A 14540-nucleotide genomic window follows, 5' to 3' on the forward strand; every position below is an offset into this window, starting at 1 on the left:
ATTACATGGCTATGAGTTTCTAGTTTCTAGCACCATTAATTTTACAGCAGAACCTGCAATTGATCAGTCAATTAAACTTTCTCTTAAATTTTCTTTCTTTTTTTTTTTTTTTTTTCTGAAAGAGATGCTGTGGGTTATCCCTACGACTTGCCTGCTGAAACTCCTGCATCAGCAAGGATGTAATTGCTCAAAAGTTTCTGCAGGTACGAGTGCTTGCCAGGGCTTTCTTGATCCCAGAATACAAGGCTTGCACAATTTGAGCTTCCTTGCTAAATAAAGCTGAGCTGCCACTTTTGAGCCATTGCCAGAGCTGTACAGTTGCAGCTCAGCCCCTGTGGCTTTGGTTGACTCAGCATGGCAGCTGCAGCCTTGCATTCCATTTGTCAATTGAGATTTATTTTTTTTTTTTTTTAAAGAGAGTATGGGCAGTTCTGATGGACTGAGTCCATTCTTGCTGGCAGCTGTAGGGCTGTCTGTAGCAGCTGCAGCTGCCTGCTGCATGGGCTTTCCCTGCACTTTGGGTCATATCCAGCTGTGGAAGCCTGCATGGAACCTGTTAGGGGCGAGGTGTTCGTGGCTGACTGATGTCACAGCACAAGGTGACTTGCAGGAGATCTGCAGATCCCTGTTTCCTGTGGGTCACACACAAAAGTCCCTTCTGTTCCTTTTTGCCTTTCCTGTGCTTTCATACCTCAGTTCATCTGTCTTCCTAAAAATAATCTACTGCAACCCTGTGGGTTCTGTTTGTGTCGGAAACTGCAAATAACTAAATCAAGGGTTTGTATATATCAGTGAGATAATGATGTTCCTTATAATTAGAAAAGCTCTTATTTTTTGTTGAACTTTGTGGGTGTTTCAGAGGTCTCTTCTTAGAGAAGGTGACATTTGTCTTGGGAAGCAGTCCCTGGAGGTTTTTGATATCCTTATAGAGATCTGGGCCTTGTTTTTTTGTTTTCAGTACAAAATAGAATTCCTACAAAAGTCTGTGCTCTTTCAATGAAATGGATCCTGGTTCTTATTTTTCATATTGATAAACACTCCAGTTTAAAAAAAAAATACAATTTAAGAAATATTTTAATGAAACGTATCTTAGCAAGTCCTCAAATATAGCACACCTCTATTTTTTAAATGCCTTACCTCTGTGTGTGTGTGTGTGTGTGTGTGTGTGTTTAAAACCTACATACCTCTTTGGTACTTTGATTTTTGTTTGTTACTGGGACAGGATTTGCTGGTGGATCCATCACAAATCCCCAGGTGAAGCTCAGACGCCCTCAAGGCTGTGAGCACAGCCATGAGCTTCGCTTCAATTGCAGACGCGTGCTAGCTCAAAATTTCTATTTCTACTTGGAGAATTTGGGAATAGAGCTGTTTGGTAAAATGCTGGGACGTGAATTCCTATGGCCATGGATGTGTTCCTGTGAAGCTCTGGTGCAGCTGTATGTGATGGATGGAGAGTTAGAAGAGATTCATTCCATTGGATGTAACACCTTTTTGTCTGTCTCCCTGCATTCATATGAAAACATACTCTGCAGTAGATACTGCCATAATGTAGTTTTAATCTTTATGTTTGTAACCATGATTATAATTTTTAATCAGTGTTAGCAACTTGCACATTCAGAAACCTTGCATTACATTTTAGAATTGTAGACATACTGTTACCCTCACTGCTACACATCTATGTGTGAGCACTATTGATTTCAGAGAAATTTTATATGCTGACATGGCCATGAGAGCAATAAGAAGCGTTTTATTTTCAGGACGTGTTCCTGCCCTCCCTTCTTTGCATTTAGCAGCAGTAGGGCCCCATTAGCTCCTTGGTTATTTTTGTCAAAAAACATTTCTCACTGTTGCTGTCAGAAATGATTGTGACTAATTCCCCAAGTGCTTTGGAGAAATCAGTGCTGGTGTAGCCTGAAATTTAGTAGGAAAAAAAGCCGTCAAGTATTCCTTGAAAAGGTGCTGCCCTTTGAGCTGATACGGCCAGGTACTGAGCACTCTGGTCTTGGTCCTGCAATGCACATAAGTGCCTGTTAAAGTGCAAGCATAGCTGGTTTGCAGGAGGTAAGCCAGAGTGCTCTGTATTTACAAAACAAATACATGCACTTTGTAGAAGATCCCTGATTTATTTTTTGGGGCGGAGTAGATCTTTTCTTTTGAGTATACCAGAGCAATAATATTCCTGTTTTCTCTGAAAACACAGCGTACTAAAGCAACAAGGGAGTTCTTGCCATTGTTCAGTGCTTAGCCCCTGAAATAAGAGGTTGTTGGATTTTCTCCAAAGCATTTGGATGGCGTGAGCTGTGTCAGTATTGCTACAGGAATGTCCTCAGGTACATTTTTGTAATCTTTTTTCCTTGCCGTATTTTTCCAAGAGCCTGAGAAAATGTTTGTTTAGGTGTAGAGTATCCATTTTCATTTGGAGATGATCCTCCACATTCTGTGGCTCCAGGTTTGTTATGTCTGCACGGCTGCAGGCCCCTTCCTGGGACATTCCTTGTGCAGGTTGAGACATCTGAGGAGGCCGTTGTTCTCCTACCTGCTTGGCGCTGGCGTCCCCCGCTGCTGTTCCAGGAGCAAAGAGCACTGTCTCTTTTGTTCTTTGTTTAGGTCTGTGTTAGAAATGTGCATCCTAATTTAGCTTCTCAGTTCAGGGCCATGGGAAGGAGGAAAACAGCGAATATATATCGCACTGTAGAGGAGCCTGGAAGCACAAAACAGAGGATGACAGACGTTTGAAGTTAAAGTACTTTTGATCTGGAGGAAAGTCTGGCATCTTGGTTCTGCAATCTGAATGAGCATTGTGAAAAAGGGAAAGAAATAATCCCTCTCCTCTCGGGAGGGCAGACACTGCAAGGAGATTCTACTTCAGCCAGAGGAAATCCTGCCAGCCACCTTACTCTTGCCATTGTTTATGATAGGCATATCATTTAATAAGGTTCTTCAGAAAGCTGTTAGTATTGCCACGTTGCATTAAATCTTCTGTAACAGCTTAACACCAAACAAAACAATTATGTGGCTCCGGGGCAAGAACTGAAAGTTTTAATGATTTATTAAGAGAAGCGTAGCTATTATGTGTTAACCGTACAGGAATGTAGAATTTAGCTGTATTTAAAGATATGCCTTAATGTATTTGTGCACTTTGGCCCAGTAAAATGTTTCTGTGGGAAATGCAGCCATATAGTTATAATATTTCCTGGCTTTCTCTGTATTAACTTTGGGATGAATCTACTACTTTTCCCAATTGATTGCTTATTTCCGTTTTTATAGAGAAAGTATTTTCATAGCTTTGGCATTTTTGTTAAAAGGTTTTTCTGCCTTAAAATGTAGGTTTTGCCTCCTGGGTTTGATACTGTGCATATTTATGACAAACAAAGGAATTTTCCATCCCGTTAAAGTTTCAGCAGATAATTTCAACAGCTGATTCTGAACAAATTAAATGCTGTTACTTGGTGAAGGGTCATGAAAAACTCTCTGGTCTTTAACAGGATGCAATACCTTTCATTCGGTCCTTAAATAGTTTTTGATGATTTCTCTGCCAGTACTGGACAAGACAATTGCTGGCTAATTAAGGACTTACTCAGCTACTGTTGGAACAAGTGGAGTTCAAGAACTAAAAAGCCCTGTGATGGCTCAATCATCTGTTGCAAAACAAAGGCAAAACAAGTGAAAAAGAAGGTCAGAGCATGTGTGCAGGTATTTATTGGCTTGGTAAGAATTGTATGAACTGGTGTTACAAAATGCCCAGTGGATATATAAGAAATAGGGTAATTGTTCTGAGATTTTTATCAGCTCTCTGTTGGTCTTCAGTCTTTTTGGCAGTTTCTGGCATTCAGTAACCTTCCTTAGTGAAATACAGAAGAGAATAGAGTTTAAATTTAGTGGATGCAATATAGAAAGCGTTGGATAAGACAGCATTTTTTTTCTGAAGGGCATTTTCACAACCCCCTGTGAGAATGGAAAGTTCACCATTCTTGTGCGGTTAAGAGGAATAAATCTTAACATACTTCAAATGAAAAGCAGTGAAAATTAGATGGGACCTTGAGACCTTTTTCATTCAGTTTTGTTGAGGTGTGGGCTTCAGTTTAAACTGAAGACAATTTGTGTGATAGACCCTTGCTTCATTACAAGAAGAGAGAAGAACATGACATTACCTCAAAGAAATTAAAGTAAAAAAGAGATGTGAGAATAAAATCTGGATATTATGTTTATGGAAAAAATGTTCTCTCAGAGAATTTGGAATAGAAATTCCTTAGAAAATAGATATTTGCAGGTTTCTAAGACTAACAGAACTGCAGTTTGCCTTTTGTTGGATACAGAGCTCAAATAGAAATAATAGCTGAGGTGTTTTTATCCAAACTCCTGTTTTTTCTTCAGACTTGCCTTCCCAGAAAGTCCCACATAGAGCCCTTAAGTTCTTTTAGATTATCAAATACAACATCCTGTTCAATTCTTCATTACTACAAGGAGTAGTAGGCTCTCACAAGAAGTTACAGCCAAGGATCACTTGTGTACAACCTGTACTGTTTCTTAATTCAAAAAGGTCTTCTGTCTTACAGGGCCTACAAGTTTAGTAGTGGATTGTTACGTGGTGGTTTGCTGTTGTGGTACCTAAGTCTTAGCAAATCGAGTGTGATGGAGGGAGCAGAACCAGCACCTGAGAGGAAGACATCTTTATCATTTCATAGGTGTGGAGCTGTTCCTGGGCACAAACATTGATCTAGAGAAACTCTAGTGAGCTTCACCAGAAGCATGACCAATGGAAGGCATTAGCTTCAGGCCCAGCAAAGGAGCAGCAAGGTAATGGTGGCCACTGTAGTGTGAAGTGGGTTTTTCAGAGGCCCAGCATTTTGGCTCTGTTCCCATCCTGGGGTGCAGCACCATGGCACCTGGTTCCCTAAACTGGAGGTAAAGATCAGGATTCTTCCCATACAGAAGTGTGTGCTTCCCTGCAAAGTGTGTGCTTTATGTGCCAGCTGCAGTTTTGCCTTTGAGTTGTCACATAAAAAGCGATAGGTATTCCCTCGTAATTACACCGCTCTGTAGTAGAAGCATGCCAACTTAGGTTCAAAGCGTTTTGAGGCTTGATACAATACATCTGAATGATGCTTAGCAGATAGACAACTAAAGCACAGCAGCTGTCTCCATTTATGCATCCATTTTCAATAATTAATTGGTTATCCTATGACTTTTAATTGAATGAATAGTAGTACAAGTTTTACAACTCCTGAATTCAGTATGATCAGAGAAGAAGCTGTTGTTTTTGAATTTGAGAATAGTAAAGCAAGTTCTGGTAATACCAATACAAAATAAGATGTGGTAGTAAAGTCTAATGATAGCCATTAGAATTTTACAACAATTCTTACTGTCAGAAGCTCAGAACAGCTTATGGACTGTAAGGAATCAATCTGGACAGTTGTATTTGCACTTCCCGGTAAGTGTGGGTTTAGAATCAGCCAGGTATGTTGAGAGGGCCCTCCAGGAGCCTCTGCTGCAGCCTCCCATGGGAAGCTCCTTTCAGAGCAGGCTGTTTAGTACTCACTTAACCTCTCCTAGGCCCAGTCACTGCTGCCCAGAGCTCTGGGTGCCCTATTCTTGGAGGTGCCCAAGGCCAGGTTGGGTGGGAGCCCTGGGCAGGTTGCAGCTCAATGATATTTAAGGTCCCTTTCAACATAAGTCATTCTATGATTGTAGATTTGGAGAACAAGAGATATTCTGCAAGCTGGTGCGTAGAAAATCTCAGCTATTCCGTGACCTTCTGGACCTGACTTAAGTGCTCACCTCACTCCCTGCAGGTTCAACAAGCCCAAAGATTCTCTCATAAGAAGCGACTCAGGGCTGCTGCAAGTAGTTTCTCTCTCTGTTACAAACACAGCGAGGAGTTTTGCAGTGCTTCGGAAGAGAAAGCAGCAGTACCCATGCAGGGCAGTATGTGAGCAGGTGAAGGCAGAGGCGGGCAGTGCAGCTCAGTGCCATGGGGTCTGGCAGCACGGCCTTGCTCCCACTGGGAACCTTAGCTCTGTGGCTGCAGTCCTGCAAAAGAGCACAGGAAGCTGATGGTTTTCCAGTGACTCAACGGAGTTGTTGGGCTTTTCTGTTTGTTTGTTGCTCTCTGTCAATGCCAGTAGCGAGTGAACTTTCTACCCCTTCACTGTGCTTCTTGTTGAAATGTCCAGTTCTTCCCAAGAATGCGATGCTTCATTGTTGTCATTTGGAGCGGTAATTTATTATTAATTATTCTTTCACAGTTGAGCAATCGTGCTACAGCACTGCATTTACCCTTTGCCAACACACAGATGGATTATTTGCAATAGTTTTGGGTAGGTACTGAATGTGGATTTCTGAGCTTCAGCTGAAGAAGGATAATTCCCCTGCTGCCCCCAGCCAGAAGAAAACCAGTGATCTGCTCAGTGCCTGCTGGAGAGATACAAGATGTGTGAAGCTGTGAAAAACAGCACTGATAATTTTAGGGATTTACATCACACAGAAAAGGGATGCACTGCCACAGCATTGAGAAGTTGCCCAGTTTGTGCTGGGCTGCTTTTCACCTTCTGTAAGAGCACCTCTCTCCATCTTATCCCATATCCTCAAACGCACCTGTAGAGATCTGGGCACTGTCCCCTCCACGTGTGACCTCAGGTTGCCTCTCCGGGGTGCTGCCTTGCAGCAGCAAGGTGATGGCTGTAAGGACTCACTGCTACCTGCGTTGCTTCATCTTTAGTGTGCTCTTGTGTTTGTTCTGTCAGGGCTCTGGAAAATAAATAATCTCCTAAAGTTTCCAGACTTCGGCATATTAAGCATAACAATCACGATTGCTATAGAAGTAATTAGCACTGTGGTTCTCTCTGAATTCACACTTTCCCTTAAGCAGGTATAATTTTTGGCTGTGTGGTAGCAGTGATACTGGTGCAAGGTCAGCTTCCAGCTCTGCTTCATCAGCTCCTGACTAGGTTTTGGGCAGGCAGCACGCTCCCAGCACACCTGTGCAGTGCAGGCTGCCGTGCAGAAGAGAAGTGCTGTGCTGCAAAGATCCATGACCTATTTTCACATTGTGCAAGTCCCCAAGGCCCTTTTAATACAGTGAGATAAATTGTCTTTTAGAAGGTGCTGAGGATGAGCAAGACGTGTGACTGGGGCATGTTTGGTGATGCCTCAGTCAAGGAGTTAAGCCCAGATTTAAACCAGCTGTGAACAGTCAGTGCTAAGAGTCCATTAAAACTACAATCTACCAGGATAGTTCCTGCCAGAATAGGAATTTCTGATTTAAACTTGGTGAATGTGTGTTCTACCACTTGTATCATCATGGAATGATGCTTCAAAGGCTGATTCACACAGGTCTGCCTGCTTTTCTTCATTCTGTTGCATTACAGGTGCCCCGCGCTGCAGGAAGCAGACAGCCGAGTGCTGCTTGAGTGCTGATTCCCAGCCATGACCTAGGGCTTCTGTCTGATGGCCTGGAGCTTTTCGTACAAAAGTTGGATAATGTTATAGCTGTCCAAAGAAGGTTTATTGAAATCCTCTATTTAAAACTAATGCTCGGAGTTTCTGAAGGATGTGTGGCATTTTTATTTTCAGTATCGTAAACATGCTCAGTCACACAAGTGATCACAGCGCGGCAGTTTTCACAAGTCTGTTCCATCCACAGAACTGCACAGTGTGTTATTCCCATCAGGAGGAATGGGACTTTACCCCTAGACTTAATGGCATACAGGACCAGAATGCTCTTAGAGGTAGAGCTGGAAAAATGTGCCCTGAAGAGTTACTCTCACACTCTGGTCACAGTGTCTGAAATATGCTGTGTTGGCTGTGGCTTTAGGGTACAAGCTGTGAAGCACAAAAGTCATTTTTTGTGTAGCAGCATCACTTCAGTGAAATTTTTGTAAATTCATATCAAGCCTCTTTATTTCTATTGAAATCAGTGTTTTGCTTCCATGAGGAAGGCTTCTCTTGCACAGTTGTTACAAATGGTTGCTGCGTTGTTTTCTAACCTGGGTGAATTCTTGTGACTCTCACAGATGTTTATTATCTAAAAAATAAAATTAAAAAAAAAGCAATTTTTTGTTGTTCAACTTTTCTTTTTACAGCTGTTCAGTGAGAAGATAAGTGGAGCAGAAGGAACGAAATTAGATGAAGAATTTCAAGAGATGGAAAGGGTAAGGAAAACAACATGTGTTTTTCAACATTCTGCTATTGCAGAAAAAGGGAAACAATGCACATAAAAGATTTTTATAGCACTTAGAAACATAAATGGGAAGGCAGTGTAAACTCCTGATTTAAATGGCCCTGACCCCAAGACTGTGAGCTAGGCTATTTTTGATCTTTTTCACCTGGTGAGAGAAACAGTCATAGTAACAACTGTTGGGCTGGCAGGAAAACACAGTCTGGAATGCATAAGCAGTGTTCAGGACTGATGAGCCTGAAAGATAAGTAGCTCCCCCTGTTTTAATAGAAACGTTTGCTCCTTCTGAGTGCTAACTGCCAATTCATGTATTTTTGGTGCAATCTTGTCACAAACAGATTTGCTTTATATATTTTCATAAGCAGCTAGAGTAGGGTATTTAATCTAACTATAAATTTCTAGAAATAGATTTGCTTTTACTAACTATGTTACTTATCTTTTTCAGAAAATTGATGTTACAAACAAAGCTGTGGCAGAGCTTCTGTCAAAATCCACAGAATATCTTCAGCCAAATCCAGGTACTGCACTAACAGTAGGGGTCAAATTTTGCTGAAAGTTATCTTGTTACTCCAGATTTCATCCTAAGTGGATAAAAGCTGATTGGATTATTACTGTGAGGCTTCTGGATGTCCCAGAGTACCTCACCTATGTGTACAAAGAACTGTACTGTACAGTGAAACTATAAAGTATTCATGCATCCTGGGATGTGTTCAGCTAGGAATGCACATTGTGGGGGCTTACTGAGCACGTGTAGGTTGTGTGTGTGTGACATGTATTGGATGGCCTGGGATGGAAACACAGCACTACTGGTGTTCCTATTTGTGCTGCATTTCCTGCAGTGGGATGTGGATCCCTGAAGTGAAGAGAATGCCATTGAATTTAACTCATGCACTGCTGACATCAGGGGTACTGCAGGTTATGTAGCTATGGGGAACAGGGCTGTTACATTCCTGCCCAGTGTCTGAGTGAAGCTTTGCTTTTTCTGGACACTGTAAGGTCTGAGTGGATTTTTGGTAGTCAGTTAACAGGTTTCTAAAATTTTGGTTTGAGAAAGACAACACATCTACTTTTACTGTTGATCACAAAGATTATCTGTTAAGAGTTGGAATTACTGTCCAAACTATCAGTTGGAAGAGCCTTCGTTTTTTTTTTTTTGAGAACTGTCTGACTGAATTCATGTTTACTCTGCTGAATGTGGTGATTTAAGAGATAGATGTTTGTTTTGGGTACCTTACAAGATGCACATCACCAGAGAAATTCAATATGTTGCTAATGTCTATTGGAGAAGCAACTAGTGGGTTGTGCTTACAACATGATGAGAATATTCAGCACTTCAGCACGGCCCAGCTAGGGTATTCAAGATGCAGCTAGTGAGCATCCATGCTCACATTTCTTAGGAATTGTCCTACCCTTGGCTATTACTATGTTGAAGTAGCTGTTGAGTTGATAATAGGAGTAGACAGGAAAACATTCCAAGAATAACCACATGGTTTTGTCGTGATATGAGCAGCCCCAAAATAAAGTAATTTGCATGCATCTGTCCTTTCTGCAAGAATAAAAAAGTCAGTCTTGAATATTGGAACCATTAAAACAGTGGAGGAAAGAAGTCCTACAAAGTCCTCATAAGCAGGAGCATGAAGTTGGAGTTGGCTGTACTTTTATGAGCCCATTCTGTGTTTTCTTTTTGTGGTGTTTTTAATAGACCTCACAATCAGAAATAGCCAGGGGAATGTGAATATTGGTGAATATCCACAAGAGGCAGGAAGCATTGCCCCTGTGTATCGGTCTGGAGAAATGTTGCCCATCCAGCTGAGAATAAAGCAATTTCATATGACCCTGACTGCTGAATGTAATCTTGCTTCAGCTTTTGAATATGAAATACTGACAGCAAAAGGTTGATGGGTCTATACAAACCAGTTCAGTGACTTGCTTTGTGAGACTGCTTGTTAAATGATTTATTGCTTTAAATATATTAATATAAAAACTGTTTCTATAACTCTTGTTCTTTTTCATGTTCATGTCCTTTTTAGCATACAGAGCCAAGCTGGGAATGCTGAACACTATGTCAAAGATAAGAGGACAAGTTAAAACTACAGGCTATCCTCAGACAGAAGGACTCCTAGGAGACTGCATGATACGGTATGGCAGAGAGCTTGGCGATGATTCTATGTTTGGTGAGTTTGTGCACCTCCTTTGAGAATATTTCCGATAAAGTTCTTCACAGAATATTAGTCATTGACATAACCTGTGTAAATAGCTAATCCAGGTAAGAGAGCAAGCTAAGTACGGTGATTAGGGAATGATTGATATAATAATACCTAATGCTTCTGTGTATTTGTCCGCCACTGTTGCAGGTGGATTCTATCTGTAACTAATTCTGTTTCATAGTTGATATTATTAAGATAAATATTTTGTTTCTAATTTGCCAAAGAATAATTTAGAGCAATCCATATATGCAATGTATTAGGTTAGATATTAGGAGGAAGTTTTTCACACAGAGGGTGGTGATGCACTGGAACAGGTTGCCCAAGGAGGTTGCAGATGCCCCATCCCTGCAGGCATTCAAGGCCAGGCTGGATGTGGCTCTGGGCAGCCTGGTCTGGTGGTTGGCGACCCTGCACACAGCAGGGGGGCTGAAACTGGATGATCTTTGAGGTTCTTTTCAACCCAGGTAGTTCTATGGTATCTGGGAAGCAAAGATTTTCTTGATGAGGTGGAGGAGGGAGAGGGAAAGGCAATTACTTTCCAAAGGCCTACAGCAGACGCAAATATACCTCCTTAAAAGAACTGTATTATAAGATGTGGGTTTTGTTTGTTTTTTTTTTTGAAGGGCTTAAGGGAGATGGGGAGAGGAACACAGGGTGTGCTTTGGAGCAGAATTTTCCAGTACTAATTTTCTGTAGGAGTGCATTATTTTTCACTTTTCAAGGGCTACAGCAAGTGCAAAGGTGCCCACTTGAGTTTTGTTGTAAGATGCATTTGTTGTTTCGTGTATACTGAGATATAAGCAGCACATTGTTTACCATAGGCCTTGCGCTGCTGGATGCTGGTGAAAGCATGAAGCAAATGGCAGAGGTGAAGGACTCGCTTGATATTAATGTCAAACAAAATTTCATTGATCCCCTACAGTTACTGCAGGACAAAGATTTAAAAGAGATTGGGGTAAGTTTATGCAGAGTAAAGCTTCATTTACCAATAATCAGAGTCAATCAGGCTCCAGTTCTCTGGGACGTTTTTTTTGGACACCTAAAGGTAAATAAATGTCATTACATTTAAGCTTATTTCTCTGGCAAAGTAGTGGTGAAATCTGCTTACAATCAATGTCTGGCTGTTTTTTACCATACTCTAGCTTGCTCAGTTTGTTATGTTGCCTATGCGTTCAGTAGTGAAGAAAAATATATTCCTTTTCTACTGTTTTGTTTTAACCAACACTTGTTATTAATTGATCTGAACACGTGAGTAGGCTGCGATTTACTTTGATTATTCTGTCTTGCTGCCTCTGTCACCTATAGCTGTTTATTATAAAGGCTGAATATGATTGTTGAAGAAGGCTGTTCAGAGCAATCACAGAATGATCTGAAAAGTGCCATCAATTGCTGGGTGCCATATCCCACTATGGGAAAAAATATAGGATGGTGAGGAACATATTTTTAACCTTTAAAGTGAGGTTTTGTTTACAAAATGACAATTCAAAAGAAAGCAGGCAATCTCATCTAAGTCTGTTGATTCCAATAGGCTTTGGTAATAAGCAAGTTGAAACCCTGATGAAATGCAGAAATAAAAGTTGGTTTATTTGTTAACACGTAAATGGAAGTGAAAAGCATAGCAAAAGGCAGTAACTGTGCCTTGATGCCTGTAGCTGTCTCTTATGACATGTAACTGTTTTCAGCTGTAGTTCTTCTGAACTGATAGAAAGGAATTGTTTGATGTTAGCTTTAATGAGTTTTTTACTCTCACACTCAGTCCATTCTGTAAGACTGTCAGTCCCATGGTTTTTGGCAACAGAAAGCTTGCATAGTGATGTCAGATAGAAGTGTCAAGTTGACACCTAACGAAGAAAGTAGGAATATAAGATGTGTTGGAGTACTGCCTAGGGAATGAGAAGAGAAAATAACGCTTTAACTGTTAGCTGTCATATTGCATATAATACAAGAGGTAAAATTGAATTAAGTATAGAACAGGGGAGGCAGGGGGTGGCACATTCAGATGTTCTAAATTAGAAGCAGGATCCAATCTGAGATGATGTACATTTTAGTAAAGTCCATTCCAAATCTAAGTTTAGCAAATCAAGGTAGCCAGTTTCCTGAGCTTTAGCAGATGGCTGGTTTTTTAAAGTATATACAAATTAAAATTGTATTCGTGTATGCAGTCCTGGACATACCTGATGCTGCCTTAGATCAAAGGGTTGGGCTGGATAATCTCTGAGCCTGGTGTTTCTTTTGGTTCTGCATATGTCTGTGATCACGTCCATAGCTGAGACTTCCTTAAATCACAATGAGTTTGTATTGGCCAATCTCATTTGAACCTTCTTCTAAATGTTCTGTCTTATTTAGCATCATTTGAAGAAACTAGAAGGACGGCGTTTGGATTATGATTATAAAAAGAAACGTCTTGGAAAGATACCAGATGAAGAAGTTAAACAAGCTGTAGAAAAATTTGAGGAGTCAAAGGAACTAGCTGAAAGAAGCATGTTCAATTTCTTAGAAAATGATGTAAGTCTGTCCTTCGTTTTTGTTTACAGCGGTATATCCAGATGGGAAATGCATGTGGGTTTGGATGAAGCTTGTCTCATCCTTTATAGAAGGCAAGGACTGAAGGCAGAGAATGTGCCTTTCTCCTTGTCTTGGAGAGGAACTTTGTGCACAGCAGCACATGGGAGAACTCAAGAATTCAGCAGGTCAGACAAGGCTGACACAGGTTTCATGTGTCTTTATTATCTATGAGCAGTGAACTGTCTGCAAACAGAATGCAGGGAGATGAGTGGGAGGAAGAATGGGGACTAACACAGTCACAGAGCTGCTGCTTAAACTGGGAGCAAGAGATTTGTAACCTGCACTGATTTGCAGGAGCAGCTCACATACAGAAAAATCTGTTGCTGATCTGAAGGATCTGGGTGATTTGGACTCCACAAATTACAACTACGTTTTGGTTCTAAAAATTACTACATAAAGTTTATGTGGGTTGTGCTCAGGTACTTGAACTTTGGCTCAGATTCCAAGTCCACGATGAAATTATGTCTAAATAATTAACAGCTGTGGTCTTTAGGATAATCCCTCTCTTCAGTGCACATACAGAAAATAGCAGTGTGCTCTCTTCCTGTGTTAATGATGGAACTGGGTGAGAATAAGCTGGGTAGATGCTTTTAGAGGCCATTTTATTATCTGTAGGCAGAATACAGGATATCCTTTTCTTCTAATAAGTCTCCATCAGATACAAATATAGATGTAGAGATATATATAGAAATATATATATTTTGGCTGAAATACGAAGGACAAAAGCAAAAAGGAGGAGCTGTTAAGTAAAATCATTTCAATGCAAGCAACCTCTCTGTCTAACTGCGTATCAGCCAGCTATAAACTAACCTGTGGTTCCCAAGCTGTTGTGAGTGGGCTGCGTTTGCTACAGCCGTGTGTAAGTCAAAAACTGTCTTGACGTTTTACCAGCACAAATGATATGAAGGCAGCAAAAATTAATCATCCTCTATAAATAATTTCAGTGCACTATTCCTGGTGTCCCACTGTAGGCTCTACCAAGTTGCCAGTGTGTCTTATAGTTCTTTGCATAAGCAGCTGAGAAGTGTTTCAGGTGTTCATCATTAGCCAAAGCCTAGCCAAAGCCAAACCAAACGAAAAGATGAAGCAGCACATGGATTTATAGTGATTATCTGAGCCACAAGAGAACTGATCAGGAATGACTTACCAGCGTGAATGAATCTGCCTTTGGAGCGAGTTGAACTGGGTGTCCCTGTGAGGTCTTGTTCCATCCTCACTTTCTTTTGCTTATCTTTCAAGAAAACTGTGCTCTTTCCTTCTGATGTTCCATGCTGACCCCATCTGCCTCCCACCCTCAAACTTCTCATTCCAGCCTTATTAACCACAGTCTTTCTCATTGGTTCGCAGAGACTTTGATTGCAGTCACTTCCTAACTGTCCTTCCATGTTCCCAAAGTGTTTCCCTTTCTTTCTGTTTCCCTGCAGTCTCTGTTCTCAGTGCTCTGGTTCTCAGACGCCTTGCCAGGTGCCTCACCCAAACACAGTCCTGATTCACACATCTTGCTCTCTTTTTTTTTTTTTTTTTTGCTGGTTCCAGACCTCCCACACCGACACTTTGCATGCATTTCTTATCGGATCCATCTTCCCACTCAT

At 41.0% G+C, this 14540-nt stretch overlaps 1 protein-coding gene across 2 annotated transcripts in view; it reads left to right on the forward strand.

Annotated features, from left to right (window-relative positions):
• Nucleotides 1-14540, forward strand: part of SH3GL3 (SH3 domain containing GRB2 like 3, endophilin A3) — a 44908-nt gene that overhangs the window by 22278 nt on the left and 8090 nt on the right. For both annotated transcript variants that reach the window (XM_042876254.1, XM_042876253.1), the window contains exons 2-6: nucleotides 8082-8150; nucleotides 8622-8694; nucleotides 10207-10350; nucleotides 11205-11338; nucleotides 12730-12888. In XM_042876254.1, coding sequence (XP_042732188.1) covers nucleotides 8082-8150; nucleotides 8622-8694; nucleotides 10207-10350; nucleotides 11205-11338; nucleotides 12730-12888 — 579 coding nt within the window. The remainder of the gene's footprint in view (nucleotides 1-8081; nucleotides 8151-8621; nucleotides 8695-10206; nucleotides 10351-11204; nucleotides 11339-12729; nucleotides 12889-14540) is intronic.

This window comes from Lagopus leucura, unplaced genomic scaffold (genome assembly GCF_019238085.1).
Source record: "Lagopus leucura isolate 7727_CA_CO unplaced genomic scaffold, USGS_WTPT01 Super-Scaffold_100015, whole genome shotgun sequence".
NCBI classification, from domain to species: domain Eukaryota; kingdom Metazoa; phylum Chordata; class Aves; order Galliformes; family Phasianidae; genus Lagopus; species Lagopus leucura.